Genomic DNA, 14,919 nt, shown 5'->3' with positions numbered 1-14,919 from the left:
TAATTTAGTCGTCCCCCCCGTCCCCCCCGTCTTTGGCTAACTTAGAAGTAAGTGTCTCTACATGCATGCACTTCCATGGAGGAAGAAGTTGGATAAGAGGCAGCAACATATGTGCTAGTATTCATGAGGAATGGGGTTAAAATGGAGACTCAGATTAGATCCTTAATACCACTGTTTTTCTACAATGTTAGTCTCAATGACAGGCAAAATTTATTTTTAGAAGCTGGCGTATTAGCACAACAAAAATGCTTGCAAAGCTATAGACTTTATTTTTAATAGCTGAACTTCAGGATGAAATAACCTTAGGACTTCTGTACAAGGGTCTTTAGTTTGCACCGGAGAGGTGTAAGATTTAGTCCATGCTGCACACTAGCATGTCATTCATTGACTGGCTTGTATGGACCTGCTGTTGCGCACTAAGAATTCCCTAGGGCACATCAGTGTAGGCCCATTTCACACATTATGTCAGTACGTACTAGGGAACTTTTAGTGCACACCGTCAGCGTGTACGTGGGCTAGTTAGTCACGACTGAAAATGTATACCCCTCTGGTTTGGACTAATGCACCATGTAGACAAGCCTTTAGTATTTAATGAGTTTCTTCTGGAGAGGAAAGCAAGGGTCTTGTATGAATTTGTTACCTCTTTGAGAAGATTAAACAATTTTACGATTTCTAACCTAATTTATAGTGAAATTCATGCTTTTTAAATTAGTCTTAATTTTTATAATATACTCAAAGATAATTACACATTAATTCAAAATATCAATTACATTTAGAAGGTGCACTGAAAATATAACTTGTTTTAAAGATTTAGTTGTAATCAATTTTACATTAATTGTACTTATGCTACGCCAAATGTTTTTTTTTTTAAATATTGTTGAAAAAGCAATGGTTTATTGCATTATTTGTGTCACAGGCTGCATGAGGAATTGAAAGAGGCTGTTGAGAAGCAGCTGGAGGCCCTTCCTTCTGGCATTCTCTTGGGGAGTGATGTGTTTGCAGATGAAGAAATAGTAAGAAACCTTCAAGATCAGTTACAACTAGCCAATCAAGTGAGTGATTTTAAAACACAGCTGCTACTTTATTTCTTTGGCTAATTCCTTTGCACATGGGGGAAAATGTCTCCATCAGTTGGTAAGGAATCCTTCTTCATAACCATCTTTTTTGGATTAGGAATATTAAAATACTCTTTACTGATTGTTTTGGGGGGAGAGGGGGTACAAAACTACAAACTGATAGTTTTGATTACCAGTCTGAAAGAGTTCTGAGTTTTGTACCCAGAAAGTTTGTGTTTTGTACTAATACTTAATTACTGTTTTTTTTTTTCAATTCCCGACTAGAGAGGGGAAATAGTGATGAGGCAGGATGGTAAAGCCTTTCTACATCCACTGGTGAATATTTCAAGATGTATTCTCAATCATTTTTGGCAAACACTGGTCAAAAAGATAGTAAATGTGAAATGAGAAAATTTTGCATTGTTTGGAAGGTAGAAAATCAGAATCTAAAGCTAGAAAAGGCTAGGTTCTCTAATCTAAGATCATTACTATAACAGGCTGATGTTCTATCTTTTGTATACAAAGACCAAATTCTGCTGTTGCACAGGTGCAGCTCCTATAATTTCACTGGGTGTTGATCCACGTAATTGAGAGCTTATTTTAACTATTTGAATCAAATTTGGCTGGTTTTCAAACCTTTGTATATGTTGAATCAGACAGTCTCAGAACTCTTGGTAGAAGCCACATGTCGCTTCTAATTTAAACTTTTGAAAAGAGCTATGCTAAAAAAAAAGGCAGAGTCTATTCAGTTCAGATCTTTACAATGACACGGTCATCTTAAGTCACACTTTCTTGAAACATTTTCATTTATCTAAAATTGGTATTTTGTGAATAGTCACAAAATGGGACTTCTGGTTTCAGTAGTAGAACCATGAATTATCATTGAATTCATCTATTTAAACAAACAAAAACACCCCATCTTGAGTCTGCTTTTTGGAGGCCGGGAAGGGAGAGAGAAAAGTGCATCAGGAGATCTTGGATGAGATCCATAAAAGTATCTAGAGAAATAAAATTCTGACTCCCTATGAAAACTACATCCCTATCAATACCAGCCATAGCGCGTAGTATGACTGTGGGTATGCTTTGGAAAGCTGTGTGTCTCCTACATTCATTCAGTAAAAAAGATATCTAGTAGTCACTGTATCTTGATGGTGAAAGAATAGAAACAGGAAGTCACATTTACAGTACTTATATTAAATTTCTTTAATATAAAGGAAAACGTTCCCTGTTTTTAAAGTGTTGTACATTAAGATAAACATGTTCTGCTAAGAGAATTTTATATATAATCTTTCTTGTTTTTAAACCTTCTAGGAAAAAGAGCAAGCACTAGAGCTCTGGCAGACAGTATCACAGGAACTAGATCAACTCCAGCAGCGATACCAGGGGCACATGACTGAAGCACAGATTCATGTGGTAGAAGGGCAAAAGCAAAAAGTAATTTTGATTGTATTGTTTCTTTTGTCGAGTCATTGTATTCTGGAGAAATTCAGGGCTGTAAGTAAGTCAAATTTAAAATGGTGTATATCACTAGTTAGCTATCTGCCACCAAATGTATTATAGCAATCATCTAAATATTATTTAATGGTCAGAGACAATTGTAGATTTCAGGTGCCACTCTTTTTTGTTCTAATCCATATGGTACAGTTAGGCTATATTTCATGTGTCCATTGACAATCAGATGGGGAATGCATATTGCAGTAGGGGTGTGTGTGTGTGTGTGTGTGTGTGTGTAAAGAACTACAATGAACTAGAGCAAGAATCAGTCATGTGGTTCTTCAGCACCCTTCAAAAATAAGTGTTTTTTTGTTTGTTTGTTTTGTTTTTGTAAAGGTTCAGTTCATACCCCTGGCTGCACTGTTTAATTAGTGGTCTGTGGGCTAAATTGCAGCCGGGTGCTATATGTAGCTACCTGTCAGGAAATCCAAACTCCGCAAAGTGAATATGGGGTAGAAGGCATTGTTCATTTTTTCCCACATAACCTGTGAGAAAACTGCTCTACAGATCCTTTGTGACAAGAGTTACATAGAGGGTGTTCTGGAGTCAGGGAAGTGGTCCAAATGTTTATGCATGTTTGCATCTTGCTAGGTTTGTACCCATTTAGGAGGGAGGCATTATATGACTGCTTAGAAATTGACCATAAGGCTTTAGACTCTTTTTTTCCCCCAGTAGTAAATCTGTGATGTGACCAAAGATTTACCAGGTCGAATCCCACTAATAATCAAACTAAAATCCAAAAAATTAAAGTAACATTGACTGCATATAACATAACATATATCTAATTTGTTGAAAATGCTTTTTAGTTGAACTTAAAATTCCTTTAGGATAATTACAAGCCCTTTATGATGATGATTATAAGCTCTGTATTTCCTATTTTAGAATCAGTTGGCTAGCTTTCAGCAACTGACTGAGCAACTTCGATTAGCCAATGAGAAAACAGAGTTGGTAAGTGATTCCATCTGGACAGTGCATTCATATTTTCAAACTATTAAATTGTTAGTTTATATTCTGGGGGGTATCAGGGTACTGTACTTGCCACAGGTGGCCCCTACTCCTGGCTGTTCTGGAGATGAACTCTCTTCTGGATCTGATGTCTCCCCTTGCGGTCTGCCCCCTCCCTGTTGTCCTTTCTCTCACTCTGCGGTCCCCCTCTCCCTCCAAGAACTGCAGTTTTCTCCAGGACTCAGCCGTCCAGCCAGGTCACTGTGTGGTTTCCCCTTCTGGGGTATAGAGGCTCACTGGACCTGCTGTCAAGGCAATGCCAATGCATCAGTGGCTGGTAGGGGAATCCAGGCTCACCCGCTTCTCCAGGTTCTAGCCCAGAGACCCTACAACATGCAGTGAAGGTCTGTTCGGTCTTCAACCTGGCTGCTCCCTACCCATCTCTCGTCTGAGTATGCCCCTCCATAAGGGGTCTACTCTTTCCCTTGGTTCCTTCCTTTCCTCTCCAATGCACAGAGAATGGCTATAGACTTCTTCACTGCAGCCATTTTTGTTATCAGCTTCTTGGCTTTATGCTCGCCCAGCCCACACCTGCTCACCTGAGCTTCATCTTCTAATGAGGGGTTGCGTCTCCAGCCTAATGCCCTCATGTGCGGCCTATCACTCTAATTGGCCCTTTCTCACCTTCATTAACCCTTTCAGGATTAGTGTGGAGTGAATGTCCCATCACAGGGGATTGCCAATAAAGGAAAACATAAAGACACGAAAAGAAAAAGAGTACTTGTGGCACCTTAGAGACTAACCAATTTATTTGAGCATAAGCTTTCATGAGCTACAGCTCAAAGGATGCTGTAGCTCACGAAAGCTTATGCTCAGATAAATTGGTTAGTCTCTAAGGTGCCACAGGTACTCCTTTTCTTTTTGCAAATACAGACTAACACGGCCTCTACTCTGAAACCTGTCATAAAGACACCAGACATTACATGTCCAGTAACATGACGCATAACATGCTGTCCTTGGATAATGTCATATAATTTACAATCAATTGGATCTTATCATAAATTGTCTTAATTGGTGTTTTTTTTGCTCTGGAAGAATACCTTACTGTGTAAACTAGGTTGTGTTACTCCCTTCCCCAGTAATTAATCTAGCGAGTAGCCCATCCAGAAAGCCTTACAGCTCTACACTTAAAGTTGTCTTCTTCCTTCCTTCCTGTATCTACCTTATGAAAAGAGCATAGGATTTGTCCTCTGTATAATATGGAGCCTGTGTTATCGATATTCTTCCCTTTCTAAACTTCAGAGTTTGTTTACTACAGATGGAAGTGTTAGGAATAAATCTTTTTTTTTTTTTATTTCTGGAGTTAGCTAAACTTTAGTTTGATTACTTTACATTTTTTGGCCTTTGTGACTTGACCAAGACCACAGATGGGGTCTGTCAGAGCTGGGAGTTGTCCTTTATTCGCAGTCCCATCGGCTGTACTGACTTTCGTGCTGCTGACCACTCTTGGCTGCTCAGCAGAGGAGTTTTTTCAGCCACAGGCAGCCAGCTGGTAGGAAGCTTGTGGTAGTCTTGTGCAATCCTTGGGTGGCTGTGGGGTAAACAATAATTTGTGATCTCTAGGAGAAATTGGTGACAGGCTTTCATCCTAGTGTATAGTTTGCATTATGTTTAATTTGAGTCTTGAAAATGTGAACATCTTCGCAAGGAAAAGGCAAGAAAGTTATTTTGTTTCAAAAGAAAACTAAGTTTGTCCAGCACATTTCTAGGTCTCCCATAATTACAGGTCATATAGGCCAGTTCTCCATCACATTTACCAGTGTTTTATAAGGTTTGTCACAGATGACATTGATGTCCTTGCCATTTACAGTCAGTCTTTTTAGGGTTATTTTTTTGGCTTGTGCTTCTGGGGCTTTGAAACCACCTTTTCCACTCTTGCATGTTGGCTTCTGCTCCAGTTAGCTGTAGGTCATGTTTTTCAAAAGTGGCTAGCAATTTTGGGTGTCGCATTTGAGACACCATAAAGGGGCTTGATTTTTTTTCAAGGGATTTGTGTTCCACACTTCCTGAAAATTAGACTTCTACAAAGTATCTCAGGTTGAGCATCCCAAACTGCTAGTCAGTTTGAAAAACTTGCCTTAGTGCATGGTTGAGCCTTGGCTTTCTGGTTTGTAATTTGACCTCATGATAATCAGTGGGTTTTTCTCTTTTCCTCACTTTCTGTATTCCCCCATCCCTTTAAGAAAAAGGTGAGATCAAAGCACACAGGTGTTGGGAATCAGAAGTAATTGCCACGAAGGAATTGCAGAGGGAAAATGGTGAGAGGCAGACAGGGAAGAGAGAGAAACAGGAGTATGGGAAAGGAAGTGAAGTAAAAGGGAAGAAATAGCAGTGGTTGTAAAGGTGAGCATATGTTCCTACAGAGTCATGTTAAACACAACAATAAGGTACATAATAGATTATGTCTGGGGTTCCAAATGTGTAACTGTCTCCCAGCAGATGGACCCTGTGCCAGGTAATGCCATATTGAGTTCTTTGGGGCTCCACATGGATTAAAATGTCAGTTTATCTGGTGACAATTACAGGATCAGGGCTCGAAAGTTCAGTTACTACATAAAGGCCATATTCTATCCTAGGTGTTTGTGCAAGCCTCCTGTTGATGTCAGTGGGAGTCCCTGTGATGGTTCTTAGGGCATTCAGGACTATGAGTCACCTTGTTACCCCCCTGCTTCCAGTAAGAGGGAGACTTGCTGGTGCTTAATTGCTTGTCAGCTCCCTGACACCAACTGCCTGTTAGCTACCCATACAATCTACTCTGGGTATGCCAGCTCTGTCTTTGCCTTGCAGGTTCACAGTAGGTATACACAAGTTCCTTTGAAGGATTCCCCTAAAGGGTCTGGCCCCTTATCCACTGAACACCGACAGATATACCAGGTTTGCTGTTCCTAAAGGAACAGTGTACACACTAGCTTGAATGATTCAACTCAGGATCATCTCCTTGTATAAGACCACAGCACTGAGATATAGTTATAGTGAAAACAACAAAAAGTTTTATTATCAAGGGTTCAAGAATCAAGAGATGGTGAGAAAATATAATGGAAACAAAAGCATTACATATAAAACAAAATCATAATGTGATTTTTCTAAACTTAACAGGCTAACTTTCTGTCTAAAGAACTTTCTCTGACTCAAATGTCCTTCGCAGCCTTTCAACTAAGCCTGGTTGAGATCCTGTTTTCATGAATGTAATCATATTACCCGATTGCTTCCTAGGTGCAGGTTAAAGAGATGTTTTTCTTGCCTTCTCCTTATATTCACCAAAGTTCATCGTATACCTCAGAGTCAGGATGACCCCTGTAGTTTATTTTCCTGCCTCCATATTGATTTTACATTGCCTGCTGAGTTGATATGTAGATGAACCGCCATTGTGTTGGCTTACAATACCTAATTTACATGTCAACAGGTGAATAAATATCTCTTGTGTGACAGAACCTGTTTTGTGAACTCTGGCCTGATACAGACTTTAGAAACATATTTTCAGCATGCATGCGTAACTCCTAACATAGTATCTGTACATACATTTCACAATGATATTAATGAACAGTATGATCCCGGCTTTCATTTATGACCTCACATGATGATGATCTTCGGTGAACCAGAATATACATATCGGGATTAGAATATTTTTATAATCCCATTGGCACTGAGAGGTTCATGGGTCATAGTTAGGTTCATGGGTCATATATTTTAGTCATGGGTATTTTTAGTAAAAGTCATGGACAGGTCATGGGCAGTAAACAAAAATTCATGGCCTGTGACCTGTCCATGACTTGTACTATATACCACTGACTAAATCGTGGGTGCTGGGGGGGGGGGGGTAGGGGGCAGCCCGGGGGCACCCTGGGTGCTCTGGGGGGGCTCACAGCCTGGGGGTGCCGCAAGTGCTCTGGATGAGCCGTGCAGCAGTGTGTGGCCCGGGACCCTCACCAGTGCTGGAGTGGGCAGTGATGCATGGCCCGGGACCCCTGCTGCTGGTGAGGGGGTGCGACGGCCCAGGACCCCCATTGCTGCTGCGGGCAGGGATGCGGTGGTCCAAGACTGCCTCAGCAGCGGCCGGTACGGCTGACCCTCGGGCTGCCCAAGCTCCTCAGGCAGCCCCGGAGTCAGCCACACTCGCTGCTGCAGAAGTCATGGAGGTCCCGGAAAGTCACGAAATCTGTGACCTTCTTGACAGACTCACAGCCTTAGTCCCATTATAGACTGAGGGTGTTAGGTGTATTAGTGTTTTTTACCTCCATCCACAGACCATAATTCAAAATGGGATTTGGCTTTTTCCACAAAATAAGTTTGATGATACTTTTTAAACTACACTAGTTAAATATTATAAAATGTCTGTAAACAGAAATTTTCTGAAGCTTAAGTAATGTCCATATAATGTTTTGTGATGCTCCAAAAATTGTTCTATAACTTCAAATAGTTATCAGGTGAAAAATATTTCTGATTTATGTAGCAAATAGATGGTTTTCTAATTTAATCAAGCCATAATTTAGGAGAAGAGCTTAAACTGAGAGTTTGAAATTCTTTAAAGATAGTATTTTCTGTACCTCTAGTCACAGTAGTTACTCTACCTTAACAGGATGCCTGATAAAAGAGTAAATGCATTAATGAATAAGCCCACATAAAATAAGCAATAAATTGATTAAAGAGAATAAATGAATAAATCTGCATGCCTGCTTTTATTAGTGAGCATATTAAGTGTCAGATAAAGGAGACACCATATAACAAGACTTTGCATTTAAATAGCCTTCAACAGAGCAAGGAATATGTTACAACTCTTTCTTCCTTTTACAGACTAACCAACAATTTCTGAAAACAGTAACAGAACAGAATATGGAACTAGAACAGCTACGCAAACAACTGAGGTACAAATCAGAGACCCTTTTAAATATACTGTTCTATCTTATATTCCTTCTTGACTCATTACTTTATCATTGGCCTTGTCTTCATTACAAAGCTGTTTCCGATAATTGTCTTTAGCAGTAGTCACAGTTCATCTTTAAATGTAGGTAAGAATAGATTCTGACAGAGCACATTTTCTGCTGATTGTTAAATCCTGCTCAGTGTATACAGTATACCATAGTGTGTGTGTGTATAATATTTTATCACATAGAAGATACTACTTCATATATTCACATAATTTACATATTAATTATATCTAGAGTTAAGCAAATTGCTGCTGTTGTCACCCACTGCACCCATTAATACTGTGTATGTTAAGCTTTAACATAGAGATAATCTTGGGGCTAGCTTTGAACATTTAGAGTCACATCCTCTGAGGTGCTCAATGCTCCCATTCACTTAAGGTGCTGAGCACTCTTTACTCCCATTTAGCAGGATTGAGCCCTAAGGACCAGCCAAATATTTTTATTAGCGTAGCATATTTGCACAAAACCTAGTTGTATGGGCAGTAAATCACATTGCAACTTCTGGGCTTCATGAAGTAGGAGTATTCAAAATACTCTGAACAACTTTAAAGTTTTATTGTATGACTAGGATAATTCTTGTTTGCTTCATGTATGTCATATACCATTGTGAGGTAAAGAGAATTATGTTTCTTAGGTATTATGGAATATAGAAAGGGATGAATCTTAAATTGTTCAGTTTCTGTCAGGGTCTGTTGTTTGTATGAACTCTGTGCTTTGTTCTTACCACCTCTTCCTCCTATTTTTAAGGGTGTTTTTAAGAATTTCAGGGAAATGATTGGATTTCCATGGACCACCCCACAGATTTATTTAGGCTTGTTCTGTTGTGGTACTGAACAGCCTGTTCGGGGTAGCATCTGAAGAAATATTTATGAGTTTGTCTTTTCTGATAAGTCATAGTACTAACATTTTCTTAAGTTATTGGCACAAGAAATTGACACAAGCCATCCAGTCCCACTGCTCTGCCTCCCTGCCAACCCTGCCCCCATATCCAGAAGCCAAAAAGGTGCTGTTTGTACCCCCGAGCTGGAGATGGTGGTGGACAAAAGTTTTATTGAATCTATCCTAAATTCAGTGGAATCCTCTGTTCTACCAAATTAGAATTTTCTTCTTCGAGTGATGGTCCCTGTTGTATTCCACTGAGGGTTATGCGCCATATGCCCAGAGTCAGAGCTTTTAGAAGTAGTAGTGCCTGCTGGTCCTCCTATGCATCTTTGGTCTGCCTCCTGGCTTCAACCGAGGGGATAAAGGGTGGGTTAGACCAGCTGCACCTTTGGTTCCGTCTTGCTGCTGTGTGGTCTGAATCAGAGCTTCTGCTGTTCTCCTGTCCATTGTGACACACTTTCAGGCTCTCTAAAAAGACTGTTTTATTCTTGTTTATAGTTGGCATTTTATTGTTTTTGTAGTAGTTCTTACTATTAGTAGTAGTTTTCTTAGGATTTAAGGACTTTCTGGCACTTCTTTGGTGGTTTTCTGCTTGCCTCCCAGAACCTCGGTACTGGATTATACCGAAGACACTAAGGTTCAAGATCTGTGCTTCCTGCCCTCGCTTGCAATCAGCGATGAGCACCAGTGCTGCTTGGGGGAAACTCACGTCGCATCCAGGTGCAGTATCTGCCTCTCCTTTCCTGCCCATACCTGGAAAGGCCAGGTTCTCCACCTCAAGAAGTGCCTCATCGAGGTCCCCATGACACCGCAGTCAGATCCATGCCAGGGAGCGCCCCCATAAATTGGCCTGAGCAATCAAGGAGTGTGTCTCCTGTCCCAGAGCTCCAGTCCAGTTCCTCCAGTACCAGGACTACGGATCCGGTGCCAGGGTTTAGCTGTGAGGCTCAGAAGCATGTGCATGACCATGGCAGTAAGTCTTCCTCAAGACCTAAGAAAGACACTGCATCCTCCTTGAGTTTGAGCCACAGAGATGTGGCGTGTTCCAGGACCTACAAGCACAACAAGAAGTCGCATAAAATGTTGGACCTGCCGGTCCTGGTCGCTGAGCCTCAGTACTGCTGAAAACACGGGAATCACCTGTTCTGAGACAGGCTTCTGTCCTAGTTCTGGCTCTGGTTCTGTCTGTGGAACATGTGCTATGTACACCGGGAAGACTCGAATCAGCTCCTGGACCTTATTAACTGTTTGCCCTAGATAAGGTGAGATCCCTGCATCCTCTGCTGCATTTGCCTCCAAAGAGACTCCACTCCCCTGCTTTAGACTTGCTGCCTTCGGGTCGTGTTCCCGAGCAGTCCCCTGTGACTCTCTCAGTGGCGGTGGCTCCACCATTTGAACAACTATCTGACTTCTCACCGTTGGAAGATTCAGATGGTGCACATGATCCACTGATGTGATGGCAAGAGTATCTGAAGGCTCCACCAGCCCAGTGGCAATATCACCCTTCCCTCAGCACAGGAGACATTGGTACCCAGCTGCATGGGTGGTTGGCCATACTGGGGATCTTGGCCCCAGTATCCACCTTTGGAACCTTCCCAATCTGCCCATGAGGAGTCTGTCTCCTCCTCCTCCCCCCCCCCATCTCACCACTCCAGCCTTCGGAACCGGGGTTGGAGGATGGATCGATCAGCCCGATGCCGACGGTACCACCAGATCTGGAGCAGTTTCCCTCCTCGTCACCAGAGGCAGCAGTGTCCTAGACTCCTTTCTCTTTCCTCCCCCGACTACTGCCAGTTCCAGGAGCTGTTAAAGAGGGTGGTTGAGGCCCTCCACATGCCACTGGAGGAGGTGCAGGACAGCCAGCATCAGCCACTGGGCATTCTTAGTGCATCAGTACCAGCCAATCAATGATGCCATTCTCCCTCTGGGCTGCACTGTCTGGCATATCCTGGCAACTTGTGTGTCCACTCCAAAGAGAGCAGAAAAATGGTACTATGTACTGGTGAAGGGTCTGAGTTTATTTTCTCAACCCCCCCACCCAATTTCCTTATCATTTGGGCCATTACTGAGCAGGCCAGACATTAACACCCACGTTCCACTCCAACTGACAAGAAAGGTAAGAGGCTGGACCTTTTGGGTCCTAAGGTCTTTTCATCAGCCAGCCTTCAGTTTTTCATCTCTAATTATCTGGCATTACTTGCAAAGTATGACTTTTTGAATTATGGCGAGTTAGTGGAATTTGCGGACAAGCTTCCCCAGTAGGACCATGACAGTTTCCAGGCTATTTGAGAGGAAGGCAGCATGGTTATACTATCAAGTTCACAATGCTATTTCATCCCCTGCCCCTGTCCCACCTCTGGGACGACTTGCATGATGGTGTCCTCTCCCTGGAGGTGGACTCCCCTCTACAGAGAGGGGCGATAGAGCCTGTGCCCATGACCTTTCAAGGTGCAGGGGTCTACTCCGCCTACTTCTTGGTATCCAAGAAAAAGGGAGGATGAAGACCAATCCTAGATCTCTATAGTCTCAATCACTTCATACGTAAGCCCAAGTTCCGTATGGTCACGCTCACAGCCATCATACCCTCGCTAGAAAGAGGCATGTGGTTTACAGCTCTCAATATGCAAGATGCTTACTTTCACATAGATATTCATCTGACCCACAGACAATTCCTGAGGTTTATAGTGGGCCGTCGGCACTTCCAATGCAGGGTTCTACAGTTCGGACTTACCACCGCTTTCTGGGTCTTCACCAGGGTCTCTGGTGGTGGTGGCCTGTGATGTTATATGATTTAAAATATGATCATGTAGATCATTGTTGCTACCACTGTTATATAATTGCAAAAAATCTTGTATAAAACATGTCATGTAAGGTGTCAATGGAAAAGTTATGTATTGCTGAATGATTATCCTATTTGTATGCATGTATTATTTTTGTCTCTAAAGTTATGAATATTGACTATGTGTTTGCTCCTAAGGTAGTTTACAACTAGTCTAGCCAGCACATTGTGAATGGACTATTCAAGTTGATGGCCCATCAGTGAACACAATGGGCCGTGAAAAAAGCTTATCCCCACCTGATGCGCTTTCCTGTGGATGGTCTAGCCTGAATATGGTAATGGACCCTGCTATGAGTCATTGAAGCATGCAAGGGCATGTGACCAGTTCATGTGACACTGGACTCCATCTTGTGCCTGTACTTTTTCCACTGACTGTACTGAGAGCAAACCCACCATATGGCAGAAAGTATAAAGTCCCCTGGAAACATCTCCATTTTGCCTTTTTCCTGCTCTGATCTCTGTACTATCGACATAGGACATTCTAACCAAGGGACTGAGGAGTTTTCAGTCTTCTGGAAGCAACCAGAGACTTGACTTAAGCCAGCAGTTTTTCATTATTGCTTTTGGATTTAAACCTTATCCAAGAACTTTGCAATTATTGTATGTATTTGATTTCTTTAATCAATTTTAACTCTCACCTCTTTCTTTTCTCTTATAAATAAACTTTAGATATGTTAGATATTAAAGGATTGGCAACAACATGATTATTGGGTAAGATCTGAGTTAATATATTGACCTGGCTATGTGGCTGGCCCTTTTGGGATCAGAAGAACCCTTTGGTTGATGGAATTGGTTTTAAAAAACCATTCATCATTAAGTCTAGTGTCTGGATGGTGAATCCAGGGCTAGGATACCTAAGGATACTGCATTTCTGACTTCTATCAGCCAGCATGGTGAGACAGAAGTTTATTTTTGTTGATGGTTTGGTATATCTTATGGTATATCTTATGGAAGAATAACCATAACCACCGGTTTTGGGATGTCTTTGCCCTATTCTCAGTTGTGACCACTGAGGCACAGTGACACTACTTATCTCCGGTGTCAATGGGTCCTCATCTTCCCTTATCTTGAAAACTGACTGGCTGCTGGCAAAGCAGTCCAGACACGAGGCTCAAGTATTGACTTCTCTTCTGTTTCTACCCCTCTCCTCATAGTGGGTGAGTGTAAACATCAAAAAATTGACATTGGACCCTACACAGTCCCTGGAGTTCATCGGCGCGTGCTTCGATGCAGTCTCCGCACGTGCCTACCTATCACTGGACAGGTTCTTGACCCTGCTAGAACGGATTGCTTCTGTGACCTTCAATCCTTCGGTTCTGTTCGGAACTTGTTCTTCCCTTTTTGGCCACATGTCATTGTGCACATACATCGCTGCCTTCGCTCATCTTTGCTTCTGCTGTCTACGACTGTAGCTACACTGAACTCATTCTCCAGTGCTCCCCTCCATGTCGTTCTCACCTCTCCCCTCCCAACTTAAGTTCTTTTTTCCTTTTCGTGGTATCCTAGAACTTCATGCAGTATGGAGAGCATGAAGCACATTTCTCCCACCCATTTGCTCCTAACATGGTCTCATCATGTCAGTCAACATCACTATAGTTTACTACTGTCAAGGTTCCTTCCCCACTCTGAATGCTAGGGTACAGATGTGGGGACCTGCATGACAACCTCCTAAGCTTACTTTTACCAGCTTAGGTTAAAACTTCCCCAAGATACAAACTATTGTACCTTTTGCCCTTGGACTTTCGCTGCCACCACCAAACGTCTAACCGGTATATTATTAGGAAAGAGTCCATTTGGAAACGTCTTTCCCCCCCAAAATCCTCCCAAAAGTTACCCCCACCCCTTCCTGGGGAAGGTTTGATTAAAAATCCTCACCAATTTGCATAGATGACCACAGACCCAAACCCTTGGATCTTAAGAACAATGAAAAAGCAATCAGACTCCTAAAAGAAGAATTTTAATAGAAGAAAAAGTAAAAAGAATCACCTCTGTAAAATCAGGATGGTAAATCCCTTAGAGGGTAATTGGATTCAAAACAAAGATAATCCCTCTAGGCAAAACCTTAAGTTACAAAAAGACACAAAACAGGAATATCCATTCCATTCAGCACAGCTTATTTTCTCAGCCATTTAAAGAAATCAGAATCTAACGCATATCTAGCTAGATTACTTACTAAGTTCTAAGACTCCATTCCTGTTCTGTCCCCGGCAAAAGCATCACACAGACAGAGAGAGAGAGGCTTTGTTTCTCCCTCCCCCAGCTTTTGAAAGTATCTTGTCTCCTCATTGGTCATTTGGGTCAGGTGCCAGTGAGGTTATCCTAGCTTCTTAACCCTTTACAGGTGAAAGGGTTTTTCCTCTGGCCAGGAGGGATTTTAAAGGTGTTTACCCTTCCCTTTATATTTATGACAACTACATAAACAAACAAGGAGGCATGAGGTCTCCAGCACTTTTTGTGCGGAAGCAGTTCACCTCTGGAAATGGTGCATCGCATATGGTTTCCTGTTGTCAACGACTTATCTCCTGGGGACTCAGAACATGATTGCGGATATTCTCAGCAGAAATTTCATGGCTGACCACGAATGGGAACTACATGACTTTGTGGTCACCAATGTTTTTTACCATTGGGATGCTCTGGTCAGGGATCTCTTTGCTTCTCACACCAACACCAAATGCATCCAGTGCTGTTCTAGGGGTGGCTATGGAGCCTGCTCCCAAGG

The 14,919-nt window shown here is 42.1% G+C and overlaps 1 protein-coding gene across 4 annotated transcripts in view; it reads left to right on the top strand.

Moving 5' to 3' along the window:
- Positions 1-14,919, top strand: part of SCLT1 (sodium channel and clathrin linker 1) — a 137,010-nt gene that overhangs the window by 23,164 nt on the left and 98,927 nt on the right. For all 4 annotated transcript variants that reach the window (XM_073341115.1, XM_073341118.1, XM_073341116.1 and 1 more), the window contains 4 exons: positions 917-1,052; positions 2,367-2,489; positions 3,432-3,497; positions 8,346-8,416. In XM_073341115.1, the coding sequence (XP_073197216.1) occupies positions 917-1,052; positions 2,367-2,489; positions 3,432-3,497; positions 8,346-8,416 (396 nt within the window). The remainder of the gene's footprint in view (positions 1-916; positions 1,053-2,366; positions 2,490-3,431; positions 3,498-8,345; positions 8,417-14,919) is intronic.

This window comes from Lepidochelys kempii, chromosome 4 (genome assembly GCF_965140265.1).
Source record: "Lepidochelys kempii isolate rLepKem1 chromosome 4, rLepKem1.hap2, whole genome shotgun sequence".
In the NCBI taxonomy this organism is placed as follows: Eukaryota; Metazoa; Chordata; order Testudines; family Cheloniidae; genus Lepidochelys; species Lepidochelys kempii.
This window is presented reverse-complemented; position numbering and strand designations above follow the sequence as displayed.